Raw genomic sequence first — 20,513 nt, 5'->3', positions numbered from 1 at the left:
GATGTTTACAGTCTATGGCCAAAAGTGCAAGAATACTGAAGTGTGTGAGATGTTATGATTAAAACTAATTTATTTATATCTGAATAAACAGGACAGTGTTTGAACTCTGTCTTATATTGCATGTTGAACTTTGTGTGTAATTTTTCATATGCAGGAAAAGTGCTCTAGAGATATGGATCGAGATGGATTGATAGACAGATTGATGGATGAATGATACTGTATCAGAGAAAAAAGGCTGCAGTCATTTTCACTGAAAATTATTATTTATTAGAAGTGTAACACACACAAAGCAAAATATAAATATAATTTATCAAAATACATACACCCCTCTGTCTTTCTTAAGGCTTTTTTGGCTTCCTTCCTTGCCCTCCTTTCGTTTTCTGATCTAGCCAGAGTTCAATGCTTAATACGCCCTCATAGAGGGCACAAGTTCAATTGGCTGTGGCCAAAGTCTTTGCTGGTGGAGGCATGCCACAGCGCTCATCTGAAGTTGGTGTTTTGTTTTCCCCTTATTTTCACCTGTCAGTCATATCAGTAATCCAGCACAACGTGTCATTGTGTCTTAAATGTAAATGTTTTCTTCGTACCATCCGTTTCTATTGTGACCCGACCCAAGAATGTCTGGGTATGTCTGATATTAGTATGGTATGTCTTGTTACTGTTTTATTTGTAGTTTAGTCCTGTACTTGTGTTGTATGACTTGAGCTCTGGTGTCTCTGTATGAATGGGATGCTTGTTGTTTGAACAGAAAATTCAATAAAAACACTTTGATTATTATTATTAAATGTAAATGTTTTCTTCGTACCATCCTTTTCTACTGTGACCCGACCTGAGATGAAAAAGCCTGTGATGTTCGGCTCTCGTCAGCTGTCACTTTTTAAGGGGGGAGAGAGAGGAAGAGCCACTTTGGGGGGGATTTTGGGAAGTATCATCCGGTATCCGTTGGCGGTAGAAGGAAGATTTCGCGAGGGGGGAGGCCGGTTCTGGGGGAAAAAGTGGTGGGAAAAGGGTGTCAGAAAGAAAGCTAAAATATGAATGTAACTTCGTGGTGAAAGACACTGTGGTAAAAAGAAGACAAACCCGTCGGGGATCTGCTGCTCTCTTCTCCTCCAGCCATTCCTCCACCGATCTGCCTCCAGCTTGGGCGCAGTAGTGCTCCCCTGCGTAGCGGCTGTGGCCGTGCTCCCTGGTCTTCGGCCGGCTGCAGCGTCGGCAGTCGAACTTGGAGAACACCTTCCGTGGCGGTCGGAGCAGAGCGCCTTGTTCCTCCGCCCTGCGCCGCTGCTCTTCCCTCTTCTTCCTCTGCCAGGCGGTGGTGGGGGCGGGAGTGAGGGCAGGAGTGGCGGCGGCGGCGGCAGAGGAGGAGGCTGCACCAGGTAGAGCTGAGGAGGAGGAGGAGGAGGAGGAGGAAGCTGCAGGGGCACCGGGGTCGGAGAGGAGCTTGTGCATCTCCGGCGCCGCGGCCTTGACCTGCGGCAGAGCTGCAGGCACCGTTCTGGCCATCGCTGCCTTGTGCCTGATGGAAACAAATGAAAATTCTTAGGTGTGACTATAGTATAGATGAAAGATTGACATGGAAAGCTCATATAGCTCATGTAAAAAATAAAGTTTTGAACAAGGTAAAACTTGTATTGAATTGTAATGTAATGAAACTACTGTATTGTTCTCTTATTTTGCCTTATTTTTGCTACGGTGTGGAAGTTTGGGGCCATACATACTTCACAAGCACAAGACCACTGATGATGATTATGTTACAAAAAAAGGCAGTAAGAATTATTCATAATGCAGGATACAGAGAACATACCAACAGATTGTTTATTTAATACTGAAATTCAAAGACTTACTTTACTAACTTAGTAGAAACACAAACACTGGCTGTAATGTATAAAGCAAACAACAGAATATTGCCAGAAAGTATACAACAATTGTTTGTTATCAGATCAGAGGATGAAGAACAAAGGAGGGAGTTTCATTTTAAACACCCCTTTGCACGGGACAACTTTGAAGCAGATGTTTATCTCTGTAGTTGGAGTCAAACTATGGAACTCTCAAAGTAATGAATTAAAGACCTGTACTAATGTTTTCCAAGCCAAGAAAATGCTAAAGGAAATAGCAATCAGAAATTTAGACAAAAGTAGCCAATGATTCTTGTAGAAAAGTCAGCTTGAAATGCTGTTTTTTGTTTTTATTATGCTTGTTTTGTTTACATTATGGTAAGACTACAGTATCACTCAGTGACTGACAGATACGTCAGCTTGAAGCTCTGTTTCTGTTTGATTGGTTGTTGTTATTGTGTTTTGTTTTGTATGTTTTATGGCAAGAATGTTGCTCAGTGACAGATTACTAGAATAATTAGATATTGAGTGAGGGGCAGGCAATATAAGAGGTATCTTCTCCCTGGCTCCCTTCCAACCAATGAAAGAAATGTTGTGATCATGATGTTCCATGATATTGTCAAATTGTGTAATTGCCTTGGTTGGAATAAATAAATAAATAAAAAGAAAGAAAGAAAATCATTTTGACTGTCGACATACTGACACCAACACTTTCACAGTCGCTCTCACCACTGCAGGAGCATCCGCTGGTTGACCTCAAACAGCCGGATGGGGACGGCCGCCAGTAACTCCTTACAGTTGAACACGTTGTGTCTGATGATCATGTAGTCCCTCCTGACGGCCGTCCAGCGGCTGAAGCGGACTCCTAAGATGGCGCGGTGCTTGTTGTGAATGCGACACAGCTCCAGAAAGACGACCTCCACCAGCCGGGAGGCGCCTGGAGACTGGGCCGCACTCACGCCTTTACCCGGGAACAAACTGCAGAGAGAGAGAAGACGGAGAGGAGAGAGTGAGGCTCTGCGTCCCGCGCCGCAATCGAACCGTCAACAAAGCATTTTAGGGGTGGGAATCTTTTACTATCTCACGATTCGATTCGATTCTGATTTTTGGGGCTACGATTAGATTCAAAATCGATTTTCGATTCAAAACGATTTGATTCACAAGGATTTCTGCTTCAGTCTATCGGTGTGCAAAGGATCCTCATGATCTACTCTGTCTGCTTGGCAAGACAGAATGACTAAAGCGTCTTTTTCACATTTATGGAGTTTTAAACAAGTATCCATGTTTAGATGGAATTGTTGAAAAGCAATATCACATATTACTTAAAGCAGAGGTAAGTGATCCGGTCGTTTCGGCTAATGCTGCGTTCCAGGCAGGCTTTTGAAACCGTAAATTACAGCTTCAAGTCACGACTTACGACTTTGTAGCGTTCCAGGCAACCCACTCGTGTTTTTCCGACCTGTTTTACCGGTGAAAGTCACTATAACGGCCACTTGTAACTTCCGACCCGTGAACTCGTACCAGATCGAACTGGTACGACTTCACAGGTCGGAAAAACACGAGTTACGGGTTGCCCTGAACGCACCATAACAGTCCTCGTCCCTACGTCACCACATTCACGGCGTCCCTTGGCTGCACACACAGCCCTTCATGCCGTTCTCTCTCCTCATTGGATAGAAACTGTACGATACGAGAAATGTTTTCTCCTCGGCTCAGAGCAGAGCAGAGTGACTGACAGACCCGTGTTTCAGTCCAAACACTCTATGTAAGTGATTGCTGTTGGAAGATATAACTATTTAAGACTTATATTAACACAAATATATCACTTACTTCTGCTTTAAGTAACAAAATTAAAAGTGCCTCTTAGTGCAGTTAAACATGCTGCCTTTTAAATTCTAAGGAAATGGAGGCAGATTTGTTTCATTTTTTATTTTTTGAAATTGATTTTGGGACATTTTATATAGATTCTGAATCATATCAAATGAGAATTGCGATTCTTATGTGAATCGATTCTTAGGCACACCCCGTACATTTCAGTCAACTACACTCACTGTGACGCGCTCTCTCTGTCTTGTTTTGATGTGTGGCCACGCTTGGTTTTAGAGCGGCCCTGGTTGAGTCGGGGGGAGGAGGCCGCCGCCTTGTCCTGGTCGGACAGCTTCTGCCACAGCGCAGTGATCTCCCTCACCTGTCGCCGCGTCACGAAGGTCTGGTGACGCAGCTCCACGAGGGCGCAGGCCAGACGGACGGTGGGCTGGTCCCCTCCGTCGCCGTCTGGTCCTCTTACATCCTGTGACAGAGTCAAACGTGTTTGTTAGCACGCACTCACACTGAGCCACCGCCGCTGCTGCTGCTCACAGACACGATTATAAACGACAACAGACTGAAATGTACTCACGCCTTCATCCTCCTCTTCCTCCTTTATCGGTGTTGGATCTGGCTTGAGGGAAGACTGGGAGGAGAAGGCCTGAGCACCAGAGGTCAGAGGTGGCGGTGCCTCGTCTACGGCGGCGGTGGTTGGTCCCGGCTGGGGAGGAGGGAGGGCCGGTGCTGGAGGGGCGTCGCTGCTGCTGCTCACTGGTAAACACAGACTCACAGTTAGAGAGTCGACCTCCATGGCTTCATCCTTCTCTTCCTTCTTTATCGGCGTTGGATCCACGAGGGCGCAGGCCAGACGGACGGTGAGCTGGTCTCCTCCGTGGCCGTCTGGTCCTCTTACATCCTGTGTGTAGGAACAATGTATTAATAGATAATTAGATAATGAATGCTTGGGTGATTAAAAGAATGAATAGAAGTAGTAATCATGTGTGATGTGACGTTTTAGTGCCGAGTGCTGTAACTCTTTGAAAGAACACAGTGCAAATCGAAGCAAATCGTCATTCAGACCTCTAGGTGACAGAGTCTGCAAGATGTAAATCCATTCTGGATTTACAGCTTGCAGACTCTGTCACCTAGAGGTCTGAACGACAATTTGCCTCTTCATGTGTGTTTATGATATTTTTGACAGGTCTCTCTCTCTCTAAGCCCTTTTTTGCTTAAAAAATGTTAAGAAATGCAAAAAAATGTTTAATCCTTGCAATAAATGATTAATGTTTGTATTTTTGATATGAAATGATGTTTTATTCAGTATCTTTGATATGTATTTCAATCATTGGATGATTTTGTATTTTGTCAGAAATATGTTTGTCTATGTAGCCATATATTCTTTGTTTCCCCGAGTCCTCAGGGTCTTAAAACTTTTAACGTATGTGATTTGCTTCGATTTTGTCTATTGTTCGGTTTGGTATGGTTTCCCTGTATACTGTGTACTACACCTGTGGCAGCTTAGCCTAGTGCTGAACTTTATTTATCTGACTGTCCAGTGATTAATTATTAATTGTTTCTTTTATTTTATTTTTCGATACAATGTGTATTTTGATACAATGTGTATATTTTTCGATACAATGTGTAATTTTTCCTCTGTGGTGTTGTCACGTGAGGACGCTGATTGGTTCCGAGGTTATTTAAACCGTCCCCTCCCTCACACACATCTTCAGAACCTGACGAAGGTCTCAGGAACGAAACGTTGTTCAGCTTAATAAAATCTTTGCAAGTGATGACAGTGTGCGAGAGCTTTCTCTTATGTTACTCGACCATGCAGGTCTTCTCCTACGCACCTGTCCGTCCGTGCCGGTGTGCACAAGTTTCAACCTGAATAATAAATAGACTAAAAAATTGGAAATTTTTTGTCTTTGTCTCTACTTCATCACACGAACATGCGAGTTCAGGTAGCGAACTCAACATGTGACAGAGTCAAACGTGTTAGCAGCACGCACACTGAGCCAGACACGATTATACACGACAACAGACTGAAATGTACTCACGCCTTCATCCTCATCCTCCTCTTCCTCCTTTATCGGCATTGGATCCACGAGGGCGCAGGCCAGACGGACGGTGAGCTGGTCCCCTCCGTGGCCGTCTGCTCCTCTTACATCCTGTGTGTAGGAACAATGTATTAATAGATAATTAGATAATGAATGCTTGGGTGATTAAAAGAACGAATAGAAGTAGTAATCATTATAAATATATGCAGGTTTTGTTTCTTTTAACATTACACAACTACAATATGGCAACAGCTATGTTTTGATATGCTGATGTTTTCCTTTCTTCTTGACAATCATTGTAAATTGTAATGTATTATGTGAGGATAACAATAATAAAGAAAATTGAAAAAAATAAATAAAAGAAGTAGTAGTAATCATGTGTGATGTGACGTTTTAGTGCCGAGTGCTGTAACTCTTTGAAAGTACACAGTGTGCAGAGATAGAGAGAGAAAGAAGAGCAGGTTTGAAATAAACAACTTCTTCTGAGGAAAACTCATCTCAGGGAGCTGCAGAAGAAGTGGTGACGGAAGCAGAACAGGATGTTGTCTCTCTTTTCTCTGTGACGTTTGCAGAATGACCAAAGCTGATACGGAGGCAACCGTGGGTCTTGAAATATTACTGAAAATCCCCCCGAAACGCTGGCACAAGTCACTGACCGATTCATAAAAGCTCAATGAGTTAATAAATAGACTAAAATTGGAAATTTTTGTCCTGCGTACTTCATCAAATGAACATGCGAGTTCAGGTAGCGAACTCAACATGGCTGTCTTTACACTGCAGTGGTCCAATTCTGATTGTTTCCTCTGAAGTGGCTCAGATCGGATGTGTAACATGAATGTGCAAACGGGACAAATGGAATCGGGTATTGTCAGATCAGATCCAGGCCCCGTTGTATGTGGAAATAAATCAGATACAAATCGGATATGCGTCTGCAGTCTAAACAGACAGATCGGATCTTTCCTGGCAATGCGTGTCATACGTCATCAATGATAATATTAATTCACGTGTAGCTCCTCTGTAGCCCGTGATTGACCCGTGGGGCTGACCTGGGCTACCGTGGCCAGCTGTGGCCAGCTGTAATCACTGTCACAGGAGTTACAGTGTTTCATCTCCGTGGTGTCCGCGCGTCTGTTTTTTCCCCCTCACTAGTTCTTGTTTTCATATACAGTAGGCCTAATATTAATTTCTGTGCAGATCGAGGGCAGGAGTGTGAAAAGGGAGCGCGCAATAAACACCAGATTTCACTTTTTCCTACCGGCAAAAACTGAACCGAGCCAATAAGAAATCAAGAGAGTAAAATCAATACACATTTGTGTCCAAGAGGCTTTGTCCCGTTTCGGATCAAATGGTGGCACAACTGTCACCATCACTGTCAGCTGCTCATCTCACAGCAGCTCCGCTCCACGCAGCCACTTCACTAACTTTATTTAGTAAGGACAGACGTTCACTTTGTAAGTGACGCAGACTGAAATGTACTCACGCCTTCATCCTCCTCTTCCTCCTTTATCGGCGTTGGACCTGGCTTGAGGGCCGACTGGGAGGACGAGGTCAGAGGTGGCGGTGCCTCGTCTACGGCGGCGGTGGTTGGTCCCGGCTGGGGACGAGGGAGGGCCGGTGCTGGAGGGGCGTCGCTGCTGCTGCTGCTGCTGCTGCTGCTGCTGCTGCTGCTGCTGCTGCTGCTCACTGGTAAACACAGACTCACAGTCAGTTGTCTCTCTGTTAAAGCAGAGATGTGACGTGTACATTCAATGTGTGTGTGCTCACTCACGCTGAGAGTCGACCTCCATGGCGGCGGCGGTGGCGAGCTGGGAGTCCGTCAGCTCTGGGTCTGTGGCTAAATGTGTGTAATAAATAAAGATAAATGTCTGTGGCTGTTTTCGAAACCACATACTACTGTACTGCCTACTACACATACTGCGTTAGTATGTACTGTATACTGCATACTGAATGTGGGATTCAGTATGCTACTTCAGCAGACCGACACCGTTCACACCGCAGTATGCAGTATACAAGTTTCCCAGAATGCATTTTGCGGCAAACAGACGAAAAGCTGTTTTATTTCCCGCTGTAGCGCTGTAATTATGTAACTCTATTAAGTTTTAATATTTTTTCATGCGAGAAAGTAACTGTTTAGATCCCAAATATACGGCCAGTTTATCCAAATGACGGCTGTTTAGAAGTTTGCTATGATGTTTTTCGGAGAAGTGAAGCTCCGCAACGACCGCAACATCCCAGAGGCAGCAGCCAGTCTGGAGAGCTGGTCGACCGGCCAAACTTCGTCGTCATCCCGGGGGAGAAAACAATCGCTAATTAACTTACCCGCAGGTTTTTAGAGGTTTACCACGGGCTGGTTAAATTATTTTTAGGAGATAAATGTTGGTCTCATTGATGAAATCTAACAATTGTGGCAGAAGCATTAGTTTGTTTGAATGAAAAGTGAAGCTTCCTGTGTGTATTGGACAGAAGAGCAGTGCTGCCTCGGGGCTCTGTAGCCTACGTACAGAAATCACCACATTTAAAAAAATAAATAAATGTTTTACAATGAACCGATCAGTCTGTATTAAGTTCTATTTTATTAAGCTATATAATATAACATGGTTACGGTACACGGCAAAAATATTTTACTCTAAACCACCTTTGGTTATGGTTAGACGTCAGGGGTGCATTGCATTGTAGACTGGTCAGATGCATACTGGAGATATTTTCCGAATCAGTACGACATTCTGGAATTTGTGGCATACTGTAGATTTTGCTTTTGTTTGCATACTGCATTTTTGTAAAATCAGTACGTACTAGCAGTATAGTATGCGGTTTCGAATTCAGCCTGTCTGTCATTCGTACAGGCGACTTTATGGCTACATTGTGTGAACTTACGTGCTCCAGGCTGAGCCGAGGGAGGAGCGGCATCGGCATCGGCATCAGCATCAGCATCGGCCTCTCGGTCTCGACCCAGCACGTAGACCTGCAGGTTGTGGCGCTTGGACCCGGGCTGGACGGACGTCGTCCTCACCCACTGCACATAACTACAGAGAGACACAGGGACAAGACAGAGTCAGCTGACCCATCAGCACTAGGGATGTCACGATTACTTGTTTTCATTATTAACTGCGGTATTAAACGCCACAATTAATTAATCATAAAGATTCTTAAATACCGTCACTTTCCAAAAAAGATTATGTTGGAAACACAGAGGCAGATGTGCACAAAAGTTAAGGTAAATGTATACTATAATAAATACTGGTCCATTTACCTAACGTAACATACAATTGGTATAGGAATTGAAATGTTAGCGTCTCATTTGTGATAAAAATCAAACAGACAAACAATTTAAAAATAAACTTAAACATTTGGTATAGATGACAATTAATGATTTGAATATTTAAAACACTTCCCCTGCCCTGGAGGATTAATAATTGGTTATATAGTAGATACTTAAAGCAGAAGTAAGCAGAATGTTTGTGTTAATATAAGTCTTAAATAGTTATATCTTCCGACAGCAATCACTTATATAGAGTGTTTGGTCTGAAACACGGGTCTGTCAGTCACTCTGCTCTGCTGTAAGCCGAGGAGAAAACATTCCTTGTATCCTACAACCTTTATCCAATGAGGAGAGAGAACTGCATAAAGGGGCGGTCCTCTCTGTGTGTGCAGCCAAGGGATGCGCGTGAATGTGGTGACGTAGGGACGAGGGCGGGGACTGCTAACTCCATCGGCTGACAGGAAGTTAGCCAAAACCACCGGATCGCTTACTTCTGCTTTAAAATATTTAGTGTAAAAATGTGTAATGTAATTATATTTTGACTGTATTTGATTTTACACATTCATATGTTGTGAAATTAATTAATTCATAATAATCGTGATAATCGTAATACCGTGATTATTTCTCTGACAATAATCGTACAAAGAAAATCTATAATCGTGACATCCCTAACGGTGCCTGCAATACTGACCTTCGACTCTCGCTGCTGGCCGACTCGTACAGGGACCGGTACGTCTCGGTGGCGTGAGCGCCGAACGCCACCAGCTCCTGGTCCACGTCCCTCACGGACAGGGAGCCCTCGCGCCTCCTGGTCCACTGCACCGCCGCCACCACCTCAGGGAGCAGCTGGACGTAGGAGGCCAGGGCGTCTTTGTGGACGGCGAGGGGCGACCGGGAGGCGTCTCCGCCCTCTCTCTCCTTCTGGTGGGACGCCACGACGGCCGCCGCGTATCCCACGTCGTGGCTCAGCAGCCACCTGAAGGTCTGACCCCAGTACTGGCCGAACTGGAGCTCACTCTCACTGAGCACCAGCCGCCAGCACCGGGGGTCTCCGCCGGCCTCCCGGATGCGAACCTTCGCCTCCTCCCTCACCACCTCGGGCTCCTTCACCGCCGACCCCCGCTCTCTGTACGCCCTGGCCAGCCCGTGGGCGTCGGGCGACGGCTGGAGGGTGAGGTCAGAGGACGAAGGCTGCACTCTCAGAGTCGGACGGAAATCCATCCTGAAAAAGAGTCAGAACAGAAAAATAAATTAACAGAGGAGCCGTGTTCCTTTAATAAGTGTCAGTGGGTTTATATTATATTAGGGATGTCACGATTATGAATTTTCTTGGTACGATTATTGTCAGAGAAATAATCACGGTATTAGGATTATCACGATTATTATGCATCAATTTATTTCACAACACTATGAATGTGTAAAATCAAATATAGTCAAAATATAACTACATTACTCATTGTTTACACTAAATATTTCAAGAATCTATTAATATATGACCAATTCTTAATCCCCAAGGGAAATGTTTGAAATATTCAGGTCATAAATTGTCGTCTATACTAAATGTTTGCATTTATTTTAATCGTTTTTTGTTTTGTTTTCCTTTTTTTTTTTTATTAAAAAGGATATGCCAACATTTAAATTCCTACAAATTCAATGTTACATTAGTTAAATGGACCAGTATCTGTGCATTTACCTTTATTTTTGCGCACATCTGTTGATATGGTTCCAACATAATCTTTTTGGGAAAGTAACGGCATTTAGGAATCTTTACGATTTATTAATTGTGGTGTTTAATACCGCGATTAATTGTGAAAACAAGTAATCGTGACATCCCTATATTATATACGACCCTGGATCACACTGTCTTTAATAGTTTTCTCCTTTGTGATACCCTGTCATGTACATGTGACATCTATGTCTATTGGGATAGTAGTCTAATTTATTCATATGAGAAATGCACCCTATCAACTAGAATGAATAGAAACATACTTTATCATCTACCTTTTGCATCCAGAAGACAGAAATGTGTCTTTAGCTTGCACGAAAAGACGCATTCACACTAAAACATAATGTTAGGTACTAAATAACATCAATTAAAACCCATTAATAAAGTTTATATAAAAAGTTCACAAGAGGTTTTTTAAAATGCTGCTTATTTCACGGCTTTCCCTCTGCGTCACATCCTGCTTTTTGACCACATGCCCAGTCAGCACAGAGTAAATCTGGAGCCCCACCGGGAGCTTTTCAGGACCGACCTACACCATGGATGTGTTATAATAGATCCATGACCTACACACCAAGGCAGTAAAAGCTCCTGGAGATGGTCCTGGCTGCTGCAGTGGAAACGCGCCTATAACTGGTCATATACGGTAGCAGCCAGATGCGCCTGCGCGTTTAGGTCAATACTTACGGGAAGCAGGAAGTGAGGGAAAACGTGTTGTTGTTACGCTTCGAGTAGAGACCATTACAAGCTTGCTGAAGATACCCGAGTGACTCTTTCTCCATCATTTACACGCCTAACCAACTTAATAACTAAATAAATACATCAAAACAGAAGCAACATTAAAAACATTAAATCCAAGTAGTTACAGCAGCACACATGCTCACTATCATTCACGTTAATGTCTGTGGATATTCTCATTCATCCACCACCTACAGTATCTCCCATTTAAAACGCTGCTCTTTCATCTCCACCCAGGAGAGTGAACAACTCAACCTCACTTGACTCTAACGACTGAGGTTCACCCCTTCTTTTTACAGTCTATGGGTTCACCAGAGACTCCAACAATGGTCAAGTGAAACTCTACCAAGTACTTGTGTTAGCTAAACACCCTCACAGAGGTTAAATACCTGGGTCTTACTCCACTACTGTTTGTCAGACTAGTGAGGACTAGTCAGACCGATGCGTTACGACCTGGTGAAGCCGCTTGGACAGGAGGCGAAACGTAGACAAATACAAGTCCAGTTGCCTTCGATTCAATTAGTTGCCCAGAAATTCACGTTAATGATCAACAAACAGCTGAAATAAGTTTCCACTACCGACAGGGACAGAGGTCTGTAGCTACCGTCCGGACATACAGTAACACTAACAGGAACTTGGGTCAAAAATATTGATAAAGAACAAAGTTACTCACGTAGTTACTAGTTAGTTAGTTGCTCCTCTCTTCTGGAGCTTCGCTGTGTGTAGGGAAACGTGGGGGAGGGGAGTCTGGTCCTTTGACTTGGGAAAGAGAAGGGGGCGTGGCCTCCGACGTAGAATCGACCAATCAGAATGAGTCTAAAGTAGAACGTGAATGGAGGAGCTCAGGCGCATGCGCAGTCTTCTCGGCCGTTGCTAGGACACTGCTCTGATCAGAGGAGCAGATATGCGGGATTTTTTTTTTCTTTTTAACCAAATTTTTTATTGAAAAAGTACAAAAATAAACAATACTGGCATTTTTCATAGTGCCATAAGTGTCAAGGGAATGCCAGATGAACATCATTCAACATTAGTGCAAGTTAACTCACAATAGGAACATACACATTAGTGCTTCAATAGAATACATTTAGAGCTGTTGAAATAGAATTAAAATTAAAATAAACATCTCAAAATAAATAGTCAAAAATAATCTAAATATAAAATAGAATAAACATTGATTTCATAAGGGGGATTCAAATCAATTTTAGTTATTCATTTCAGTGGGAAAATTCTTTTAATTATCATATAGTTTCTGTGCCTTTATTTCTGTTACAAGTTTTAGTGATTTCATGTACAATTTAAATTCATACATGAAGACAATACATTTGGGGGATGACTTCATAACTCTATTCTTGTGGATGAAAAATTTAGCTAGACAAAGAATTAAATTGCAACAGAGTTCATCATATTCGTTTTGTAAGATCATACCGAAAGTGACATCATCACGAGAGATAGCAGCTGGAAATAATACTATTTTTTTGTTTGATCCAATTGTGGATGTCAACCCAGAATGTTTGTATTATATCACATGAGAAGAAGATATGGTCCGTGGTTTCAATGTCATTTTCACAGAATGTGCATAAATTGTCACCAATATTAAAGCGTAGTCTAAGTAATTCTTTAGAAGGATAAATGTTGTTCATAATTGTAAAGTGTGTTTCTTTCGTTTTGGGGGGTTGTTCTTAGTTTATCAATTGATTTTTTATCAAATTTATGTAGGATATTATTTTTGTTTTGTTTGCCGGGGAACAATGTTTCAGTGAGGCAGTTCCTTATAAAATGATTGTTACATTTTTTGTCCAGGATTAAAATCCCCTGTACTGACAATGGGCCCAGCTGTGGTATTATAGGTTGGTGGGCCAATATATTTTTTGTTAGAAATATAAATCCATGAGGAAGTGCTTTTTGTAATTTAATAAAGTCTGTTTTGGATGGGTTGAATTTATGTTTAGTGCAAAACGGTTGATAATCTAAGAGATTACCATTCCTCTCATACCATTCCTGATACAAACGCTCCCTGTGATCTCTTGGTAATGTCGTACTTTGATCATTTTATCTATGTGACCTGTCATCTAGAACATGTAAGTTTATATATAATCTACTATATCAATGAGATCTGTCATCCAACATATATGTTTATACTATATCTAGCTTACTATATCTATAATATCAATGTGATCTGTCAGCAGGAACACAGTAAATCTATAATAGCAATGAGATCTGTGATATGACATATTAGATATGTTTATAATATATATAGGCTATATCTACAATCTCCCAACACGTCCTGTGCTATTTGTGTCTGTAAATGCTCTATAAACATGAATTGTGACACAATTGGATTGATTGAGTGATGAATGATACAGAATCATAGAAGACATAGAAGTAATTTTCACTAGAGATTTATTTAAAAAATAAATTAAAATCGAGAAAAAAAACACACAAAGTCTGTTTTTCAGTAGCAGCAGCTACTGCTGGCTGTCCTCCTGCCTCCTCTGTGCCAGCCACAGGTCAACAGCAGTTCCCTCATAGAGAGCACAGTAAAAATGTTTTTTGTCTTTAGCGTTGAACTGGCTGTGGCCATATTCTTTAGCGGGTGGTTGGCCACAGCGCTGGCATATTCTGAGTCTTAATTTCTTTTTTTGTTGGGGGTTTTCCTCCCCTTCCCCCTCCGCCTTCTTCCTTTTCCTCCACGCTGTTGTGCGTGGCACAGGAGCGGGGCCGTTGGCGGTCCGCTGCTCCATCAGCCACTCCTGGGGCGACCTCATGTCCGGCCCGTCTTCCACGCTGCAGAAGTACTGGCCCTTGTAAAACGCGTGGCCAGAGTCTATGTGTCTGGGCTCCCCACAGACATCGCAGGGAGCCCCAGGTTGTGACTGCTGGCCACGGCCCTGGGCCAGCAGCTCCCTGTCCTTCTCCGCCCGCATCTTCCGTCGATAGACGGTGCAGCGTGTGGGAGTACAGGCGGATGTGGACGGTGTCCCCAGAGAGGAGGAGAGGCTCTGAGGTGCCTCAACTGTAGGAGACAGAAATGACTGTGTTGGAGCAGAAATAGTCACTGAGACAGAAATGTGTCTTTTTTCACTCTCTGGTCTTGGGCTGGGAACAGCGTCGGCAGTCGAACTTGGCGAACACTTTCCGTGGTGGTCGGAGCAGAGCACCTGCCCTGCGCCGCTTCTCTTGCCTCTTCTTCCTCTGCCAGGCGGTGATGGGGGCAGGAGTGGGGGCAGGAGTGGCGGCGGCAGAGGAGGCGTCTGAGGAGGAGGCTCCACGCGGTAGAGCCGAGGAGGAGGAGGAGGCTGCACCAGGTAGAGTCGAGGAGGAGGAAGCTGCTGGGGGTCGGAGAGGAGCTTGTGCATCTCCGGCGCCACGGCCAAACCTGAGGCGTCGTCAGGCAGGTGGTAGCCCGTCTCCGCGGCCTTGACCTGCGGCAGAGCTGCAGGCACCGTGCTGGTCATCGCTGCCTTGTGCCTGATGGAAACAAATGAAAATCATTTTGACCGTCGACATACTCCTCTTATGTTTGACACCAACACTCTCACAATCGCTGAGACACAAACACACGGCTCTCACCACTGCAGGAGCGTCCGCTGGTTGACCCCTCCGTGGCCGTCTGGTCCTCTTACATCCTGTGACAAGAAGAAGAATGAATAGAAGTAGTAATCATGAGTGCTGTAACTCTTTGAAAGAACAGTGTGCAGAGACAGAGAGAGAAGAGCAGGTTTGAACGTATCTGTGATAACACAAGGAGGGGTTAACGGAGCTGACAGCATCATGGACCGATCAAAAAAGACTCAACCTACATTTGATAAGCTTCAAAATATAAAAGACCGGGTCAGGGAAAGAGAGGTTGTCAGACTTTGTGAACTGACACAGCTGTGTGTTGCTGTCAGGGAAACTAGTTAAAGGCTGGGTCTGGAGTTTTGTGCCCAAAAATAAACATTAAACTTGTACAAATGAAATCCGTCTTAATCATCACCTATGGGCTTCTAGTCCTGTGTGGCCTGTATTTTGGTGTTTTGCTCTGTTTTGTTCAGGTTTTGTTATGCACGTGGACGTTTCTGGGTGGAGCGAGAGTCTGTGTTTTCTCTCCAGCCAATGACGGAGCTCAGGTGAAGCTACGTGCAGTAGAGTAGAGGAGGGCTCAGGCCTGCTAGCCGCACTAGCTGCCTCTGATGCTGCTGAGTCTCTCTCTCTCTCTGTCTCTCAGCAGCAGCAGTCAGGACCACAAAGAAAAATAAATACAGTCTGAGTGAAGCACTGGAACCACGGACTGATTCCCGACCGTCACCGACACTGGTAATAAGTATTAGGGCCGTTGTGGGGAGCTAGCTCTAGCGGTTAGCATCCGCCGCTAACACCGTCTTCCCATCGCACCACAGCGGCATAAAAACATGCACAGAGGCTCCCGGTGTTGGCGAATGGTCCGCTATCGGCCCACGGCTCCAGCGGTTCTTTCAGACTGTATTTCCTTTCCTTTGTTGTCCTGACAACGGCTGCTGTCATGAACAGGAGGCTACACAGCTTAGCCCGAGAGGAGGGGCTGAGTTTCAATGTTTTGTTTACAAACTGCAACGAATAAAACTCCAGGCCCTACCTTTAAAACGATCCTTTTATTCTGATTTGCTTATTTTTATACTAGTTTTAAAAGGGACAACGAGGAGTTTTGGAAAAGCGAAGTGTTTTCACACTACATTTATGAGCCTCCGCGCACCGTGAAATTCTTTGACCGGCGCAAGACAGACTCATGTTTTCATTCATCAAGAATTAAAGTCAGAGGTCCGAAGACGATCACATACCGTCGTAGTTCCGATCATAAACGTCATTTCGGCGGCGTTATTCTCATGACTCGCCACGAAACCGAAAGTAAAGAAATGCATTTCCGCCACCACTAATAATAACAAAATAACGATAAGAGACAAACCGATATATTTATCGAAAATGGGCCCATTAACAAGTGTGGGTAGCATAGATTCATCCACATTAACGTGAGACTTTTTTATAACCAAATAGAAACTCCTCGTTGTCCCTTTAATAGACTAAAATAGGACATTTTTGTCCTGCGTACTTCATCAAACGAACATGCGAGTTCAGGTAGCGAACTCAACATGTGACAGAGTCAAACGTGTTAGCAGCACGCACACTGAGCCAGACACGATTATACATGACAACAGACTGAAATGTACTCACGCCTTCATCCTCCTCCTCCTTTATCGGCGTTGGACCTGGCTTGAGGGCCGACTGGGAGGACGAGGTCAGAGGTGGCGGTGCCTCGTCTACGGTGGTTGGTCCCGGCTGGGGAGGAGGGAGGGCCGGTGCTGGAGGAGCGTCGCTGCTGCTGCTGCTGCTGCTGCTGCTGCTGCTGCTGCTGCTGCTGCTCACTGGTAAACACAGACTCACAGTCAGTTGTCTCTCTGTTAAAGCAGAGATGTGACGTGTACATTCAAATGTGTGTGTGCTCACTCACGCTGAGAGTCGACCTCCATGGCAGCGGCGGCGAGCTGGGAGTCCGTCAGCTCTGGGTCCACGGCTCCGACACCTGTGTGTAATAAATAAAGATGAATGTCTGTCTGTCATTTGTACAGGCGACTTCATGGCTACTTTGTGTGAACTTACGTGCTCCATCGGCCTCTCGGTCTCGACCCAGCACGTAGACCTGCAGGTTGTGGCGCTTGGACCCGGGCTGGACGGACGTCGTCCTCACCCACTGCACATAACTACAGAGAGACACGGGGACAAGACAGAGTCAGCTGACCCATCAGCACTAGGGATGTCACGATTACTTGTTTTCATTATTAACTGCGGTATTAAACGCCACAATTAATTAATCGTAAAGATTCTTAAATACCGTCACTTTCCAAAAAAGATTATTTTGGAAACACAGAGGCAGATGTGCACAAAAGTTAAGGTAAATGTATACTATAAAAAATACTGGTCCATTTACCTAACGTAACATACAATTGGTATAGGAATTGAAATGTTAGCATTTCATTTGTGATAAAAACAAACAAACAAACAATTAAAATAAACTTAAACATTTGGTATAGATGACAATTAATGATTTGAATATTTAAAACACTTCCCCTGCCCTGGAGGATTAATAATTGGTTATATATGAATAATAGATACTTCAAATATTTAGTGTAAAAATGTGTAATGTAATTATATTTTGACTGTATTTGATTTTACACATTCATATGTTGTGAAATGAATTAATTCATAATAATCGTGATAATTGTAATACCGTGATTATTTCTCTGACAATAATCGTACAAAGATCTATAATCGTGACATCCCCAACGGTGTCTGCAATACTGACCTTCGACTAGTGGTAGGCGATATGACGATATTAGATCGTGAAGTGATTAGAGCGTGTAGACGATCTTCCAAAGTGCAGAGATCGTAGGATCGTCTGGGGCCCATTCTATAAATTGCAGATCTATGCTGATGCACCGACGCACCAGACGTATTACGTCGTCAACCTGAACGACCAATCATAGCGAATTACGGGCAGTGACGCACTTTCTTAAATGTAAATGCGCTATGTCGCGCTAATTGTACAGTGTTCAAATGACCGCCGCGACCCCCGCGACCGAAACAAAGGAGCAGCATTAAGTTCAGGAAGTAGTGCAGCTGTGCAGAGAGCCCATTAAAATCTGTTCAGAAAGGCTCTTTGACCTAAATTGTCTGTTTTTCAATTTTCGATTTAAGATCGTGATAAAATCGAGATCGTTATTTTATTTTTTTTAAATCGTGATATGATATTTTTGCCATATCGCCCACCCCTACCTTCGACTCTCGCTGCTGGCCGACTCGTACAGGGACCGGTACGTCTCGGTGGCGTGAGCGCCGAACGCCACCAGCTCCTGGTCCACGTCCCTCACCGACAGGGAGCCCTCGCGCCTCCTGGTCCACTGCACCGCCGCCACCACCTCAGGGAGCAGCTGGACGTAGGAGGCCAGGGCGTCTTTGTGGACGGCGAGGGGCGACCGGGAGGCGTCCCCGCCCTCTCTCTCCTTCTGGTGGGACGCCACGACGGCCGCCGCGTATCCCACGTCGTGGCTCAGCAGCCACCTGAAGGTCTGACCCCAGTACTGGCCGAACTGGAGCTCACTCTCACTGAGCACCAGCCGCCAGCACCGGGGGTCTCCGCCGGCCTCCCGGATGCGAACCTTCGCCTCCTCCCTCACCACCTCGGGCTCCTTCACCGCCGACCCCCGCTCTCTGTACGCCCTGGCCAGCCCGTAGGCGTCGGGCGACGGCTGGAGGGTGAGGTCAGAGGACGAAGGCTGCACTCTCAGAGTCGGACGGAAATCCATCCTGGAAAAGAGTCAGAACAGAAAAATAAATTAACAGAGAATACATAAAAAATTCATATAAAATATTATATTTTATATGAATTTTTAATATATTTTATACAGTAAATATGAGCATTATAGCTCAATAACTCCCAGGTCATGTGACCTGTTGACTCAAAATCAACACAGGACAGAATATCTAAGTCCCCTCTATGACACACACCTGTTTTTATTGCATTTAAACACATGTAATATTTTATATGAATTTTTAATATATTTTACACAGTAAATGTGAGCATTATAGCTCAATAACTCTCAGGTCATGTGACCTGTTGACTCAAAATCAACACAGGATGCTAGGGCTAAGCCTCCTCTATGACACACACCTGTTTTTATTGCATTTAAACGAATGTAATATTTTATATGAATTTTTGATTTATTTACTGTAAATATGAGCATTATAGCTCAATAACTCCCAGATCATGTGACCTGTTGGCTCAAAATCAACACAGGATGGTAGAGCTAAGCCTCCTCTATGACACACACCTGTTTTTATTGCATTTAAACGAATGTAATATTTTATATGAATTTTTGATTTATTTTATACTGTAAATATGAGCATTATAGCTCAATAACTCCCAGATCATGTGACCTGTTGGCTCAAAATCAACACAGGATGGTAGAGCTAAGCCTCCTCTATGACACACACCTGTTTTTATTGCATTTAAACGAATGTAATATTTTATATGAATTTTTGATTTATTTTATACTGTAAATATGAGCATTATAGCTAAATAACTCCCAGATCATGTGACCTGTTGGCTCAAAATCAACACAGGATGGTAGAGCTAAGCCTCCTCTATGACACATACCTGTTTTTATTGCATTTGAACACATCTTCTATTTTCTATTAATTTTTAATGTATTGAGAAGCGAGTGAGCGAATGTCTGTCAAATATCCAACTTCAAACTAACTTCACTGCAGTTAAAATGTGATGTTATGTACTAAAATAACATCAACTAAAACCTATCAATAAAGTTTATATAAAAAGTTCAAAAGAGGTTTTTAAAATGCTGTAAATCTCGATCTTTTCAGGACCGACCTACACCATGGATGTGTTATAATAGATCCATGACCTACACCAAGGCAGTAAAAGCTCCTGGAGATGGTCCTGGCTGCTGCAGGGGAAACGCGCCTATAACTTGTCATATACGGTAGCAGCCAGATGCGCCTGCGCGTTTAGGTCAAAACTTACGGGAAGCAGGAAGTGAGGGAAAACGTGTTGTTGTTGTTGTTGTTGTTGTTACGGTTCTGAAGCTTGCTGAAGATACCCGAGTGACTCTTTCTCCATCATTTACACGCCTATAACAACTTAATAACTAAATAAATACATCAAAACAGAAGCAACATTAAAAAAAACAAGATCAAATCCAACATGTTCAGTGTGCTTTAGTAGTTACAGCAGCACACATGCTCACTATCATTCACGTTAATGTCTGTGGATATTCTCATTCATCCACCACCTACAGCATCTCCCATTTAAAACGCTGCTCTTTCATCTCCACCCAGGAGAGTGAACAACTCAACCTCACTTGACTCTAACGACTGAGGTTCACCAGAGACTCCAACAATGGTCAAGTGAAACTCTACCAAGTACTTGTGTTAGCTAAACACCCTCACAGAGGTTAAATACCTGGGTCTTACTCCACTACTGTTTGTCAGACTAGTGAGGACTAGTCAGACCGATGCGTTACGACCTGGTGAAGCCGCTTGGACAAGAGGCGAAACGTAGACAAATA

General features: G+C 43.8%; 2 protein-coding genes across 2 annotated transcripts; both read right to left on the bottom strand.

Annotated features, from left to right (window-relative positions):
- Positions 1-846: 846 nt before the first annotated feature.
- LOC146970311 (uncharacterized) lies at positions 847-18,744 on the bottom strand. Its single transcript, XM_085805912.1, has 10 exons — positions 18,205-18,744; positions 17,032-17,132; positions 16,879-16,954; positions 7,179-7,341; positions 5,699-5,809; positions 4,234-4,557; positions 3,887-4,125; positions 2,565-2,852; positions 1,081-1,516; positions 847-983 (listed from the first exon to the last, which is right to left on the bottom strand). The coding sequence occupies exons 1-10, from the start codon at positions 18,732-18,734 to the stop codon at positions 864-866; spliced, it is 2,388 nt and encodes a 795-aa protein (XP_085662038.1). The 5' UTR covers positions 18,735-18,744; the 3' UTR covers positions 847-863.
- LOC146970312 (uncharacterized) lies at positions 13,884-16,670 on the bottom strand. Its single transcript, XM_085804898.1, has 3 exons — positions 16,606-16,670; positions 14,989-15,044; positions 13,884-14,886 (listed from the first exon to the last, which is right to left on the bottom strand). Exon 3 carries the CDS (start codon positions 14,871-14,873, stop codon positions 13,884-13,886), a length of 990 nt encoding a protein of 329 aa, XP_085661024.1. The 5' UTR covers positions 14,874-14,886; positions 14,989-15,044; positions 16,606-16,670.
- Positions 18,745-20,513: the final 1,769 nt, after the last annotated feature.

This window comes from Trachurus japonicus, chromosome 17 (genome assembly GCF_045865225.1).
Source record: "Trachurus japonicus isolate A0001 chromosome 17, Traja_1.0".
NCBI classification, from domain to species: domain Eukaryota; kingdom Metazoa; phylum Chordata; class Actinopteri; order Carangiformes; family Carangidae; genus Trachurus; species Trachurus japonicus.
Note: the sequence above shows the minus strand (reverse complement) of the source record. Positions and strands in the feature narration are given on the sequence as shown.

Bases quoted from the DNA above. Each gene is read 5' to 3' on its own strand.
- LOC146970311 (XM_085805912.1), bottom strand. From the start codon at position 18,734: ATGGATTTCCGTCCGACTCTGAGAGTGCAGCCTTCGTCCTCTGACCTC. The intron at 5,810-7,178 runs GTGAGTACATTT...TCCTACACACAG, and splicing joins AGGAAGAGGAGGATGAAGGC to GATGTAAGAGGAGCAGACGG. The intron at 984-1,080 runs GTTTGTCTTCTT...TTTTTCCCCCAG, and splicing joins GAGCAGCAGATCCCCGACGG to AACCGGCCTCCCCCCTCGCG.
- LOC146970312 (XM_085804898.1), bottom strand. From the start codon at position 14,873: ATGACCAGCACGGTGCCTGCAGCTCTGCCGCAGGTCAAGGCCGCGGAG.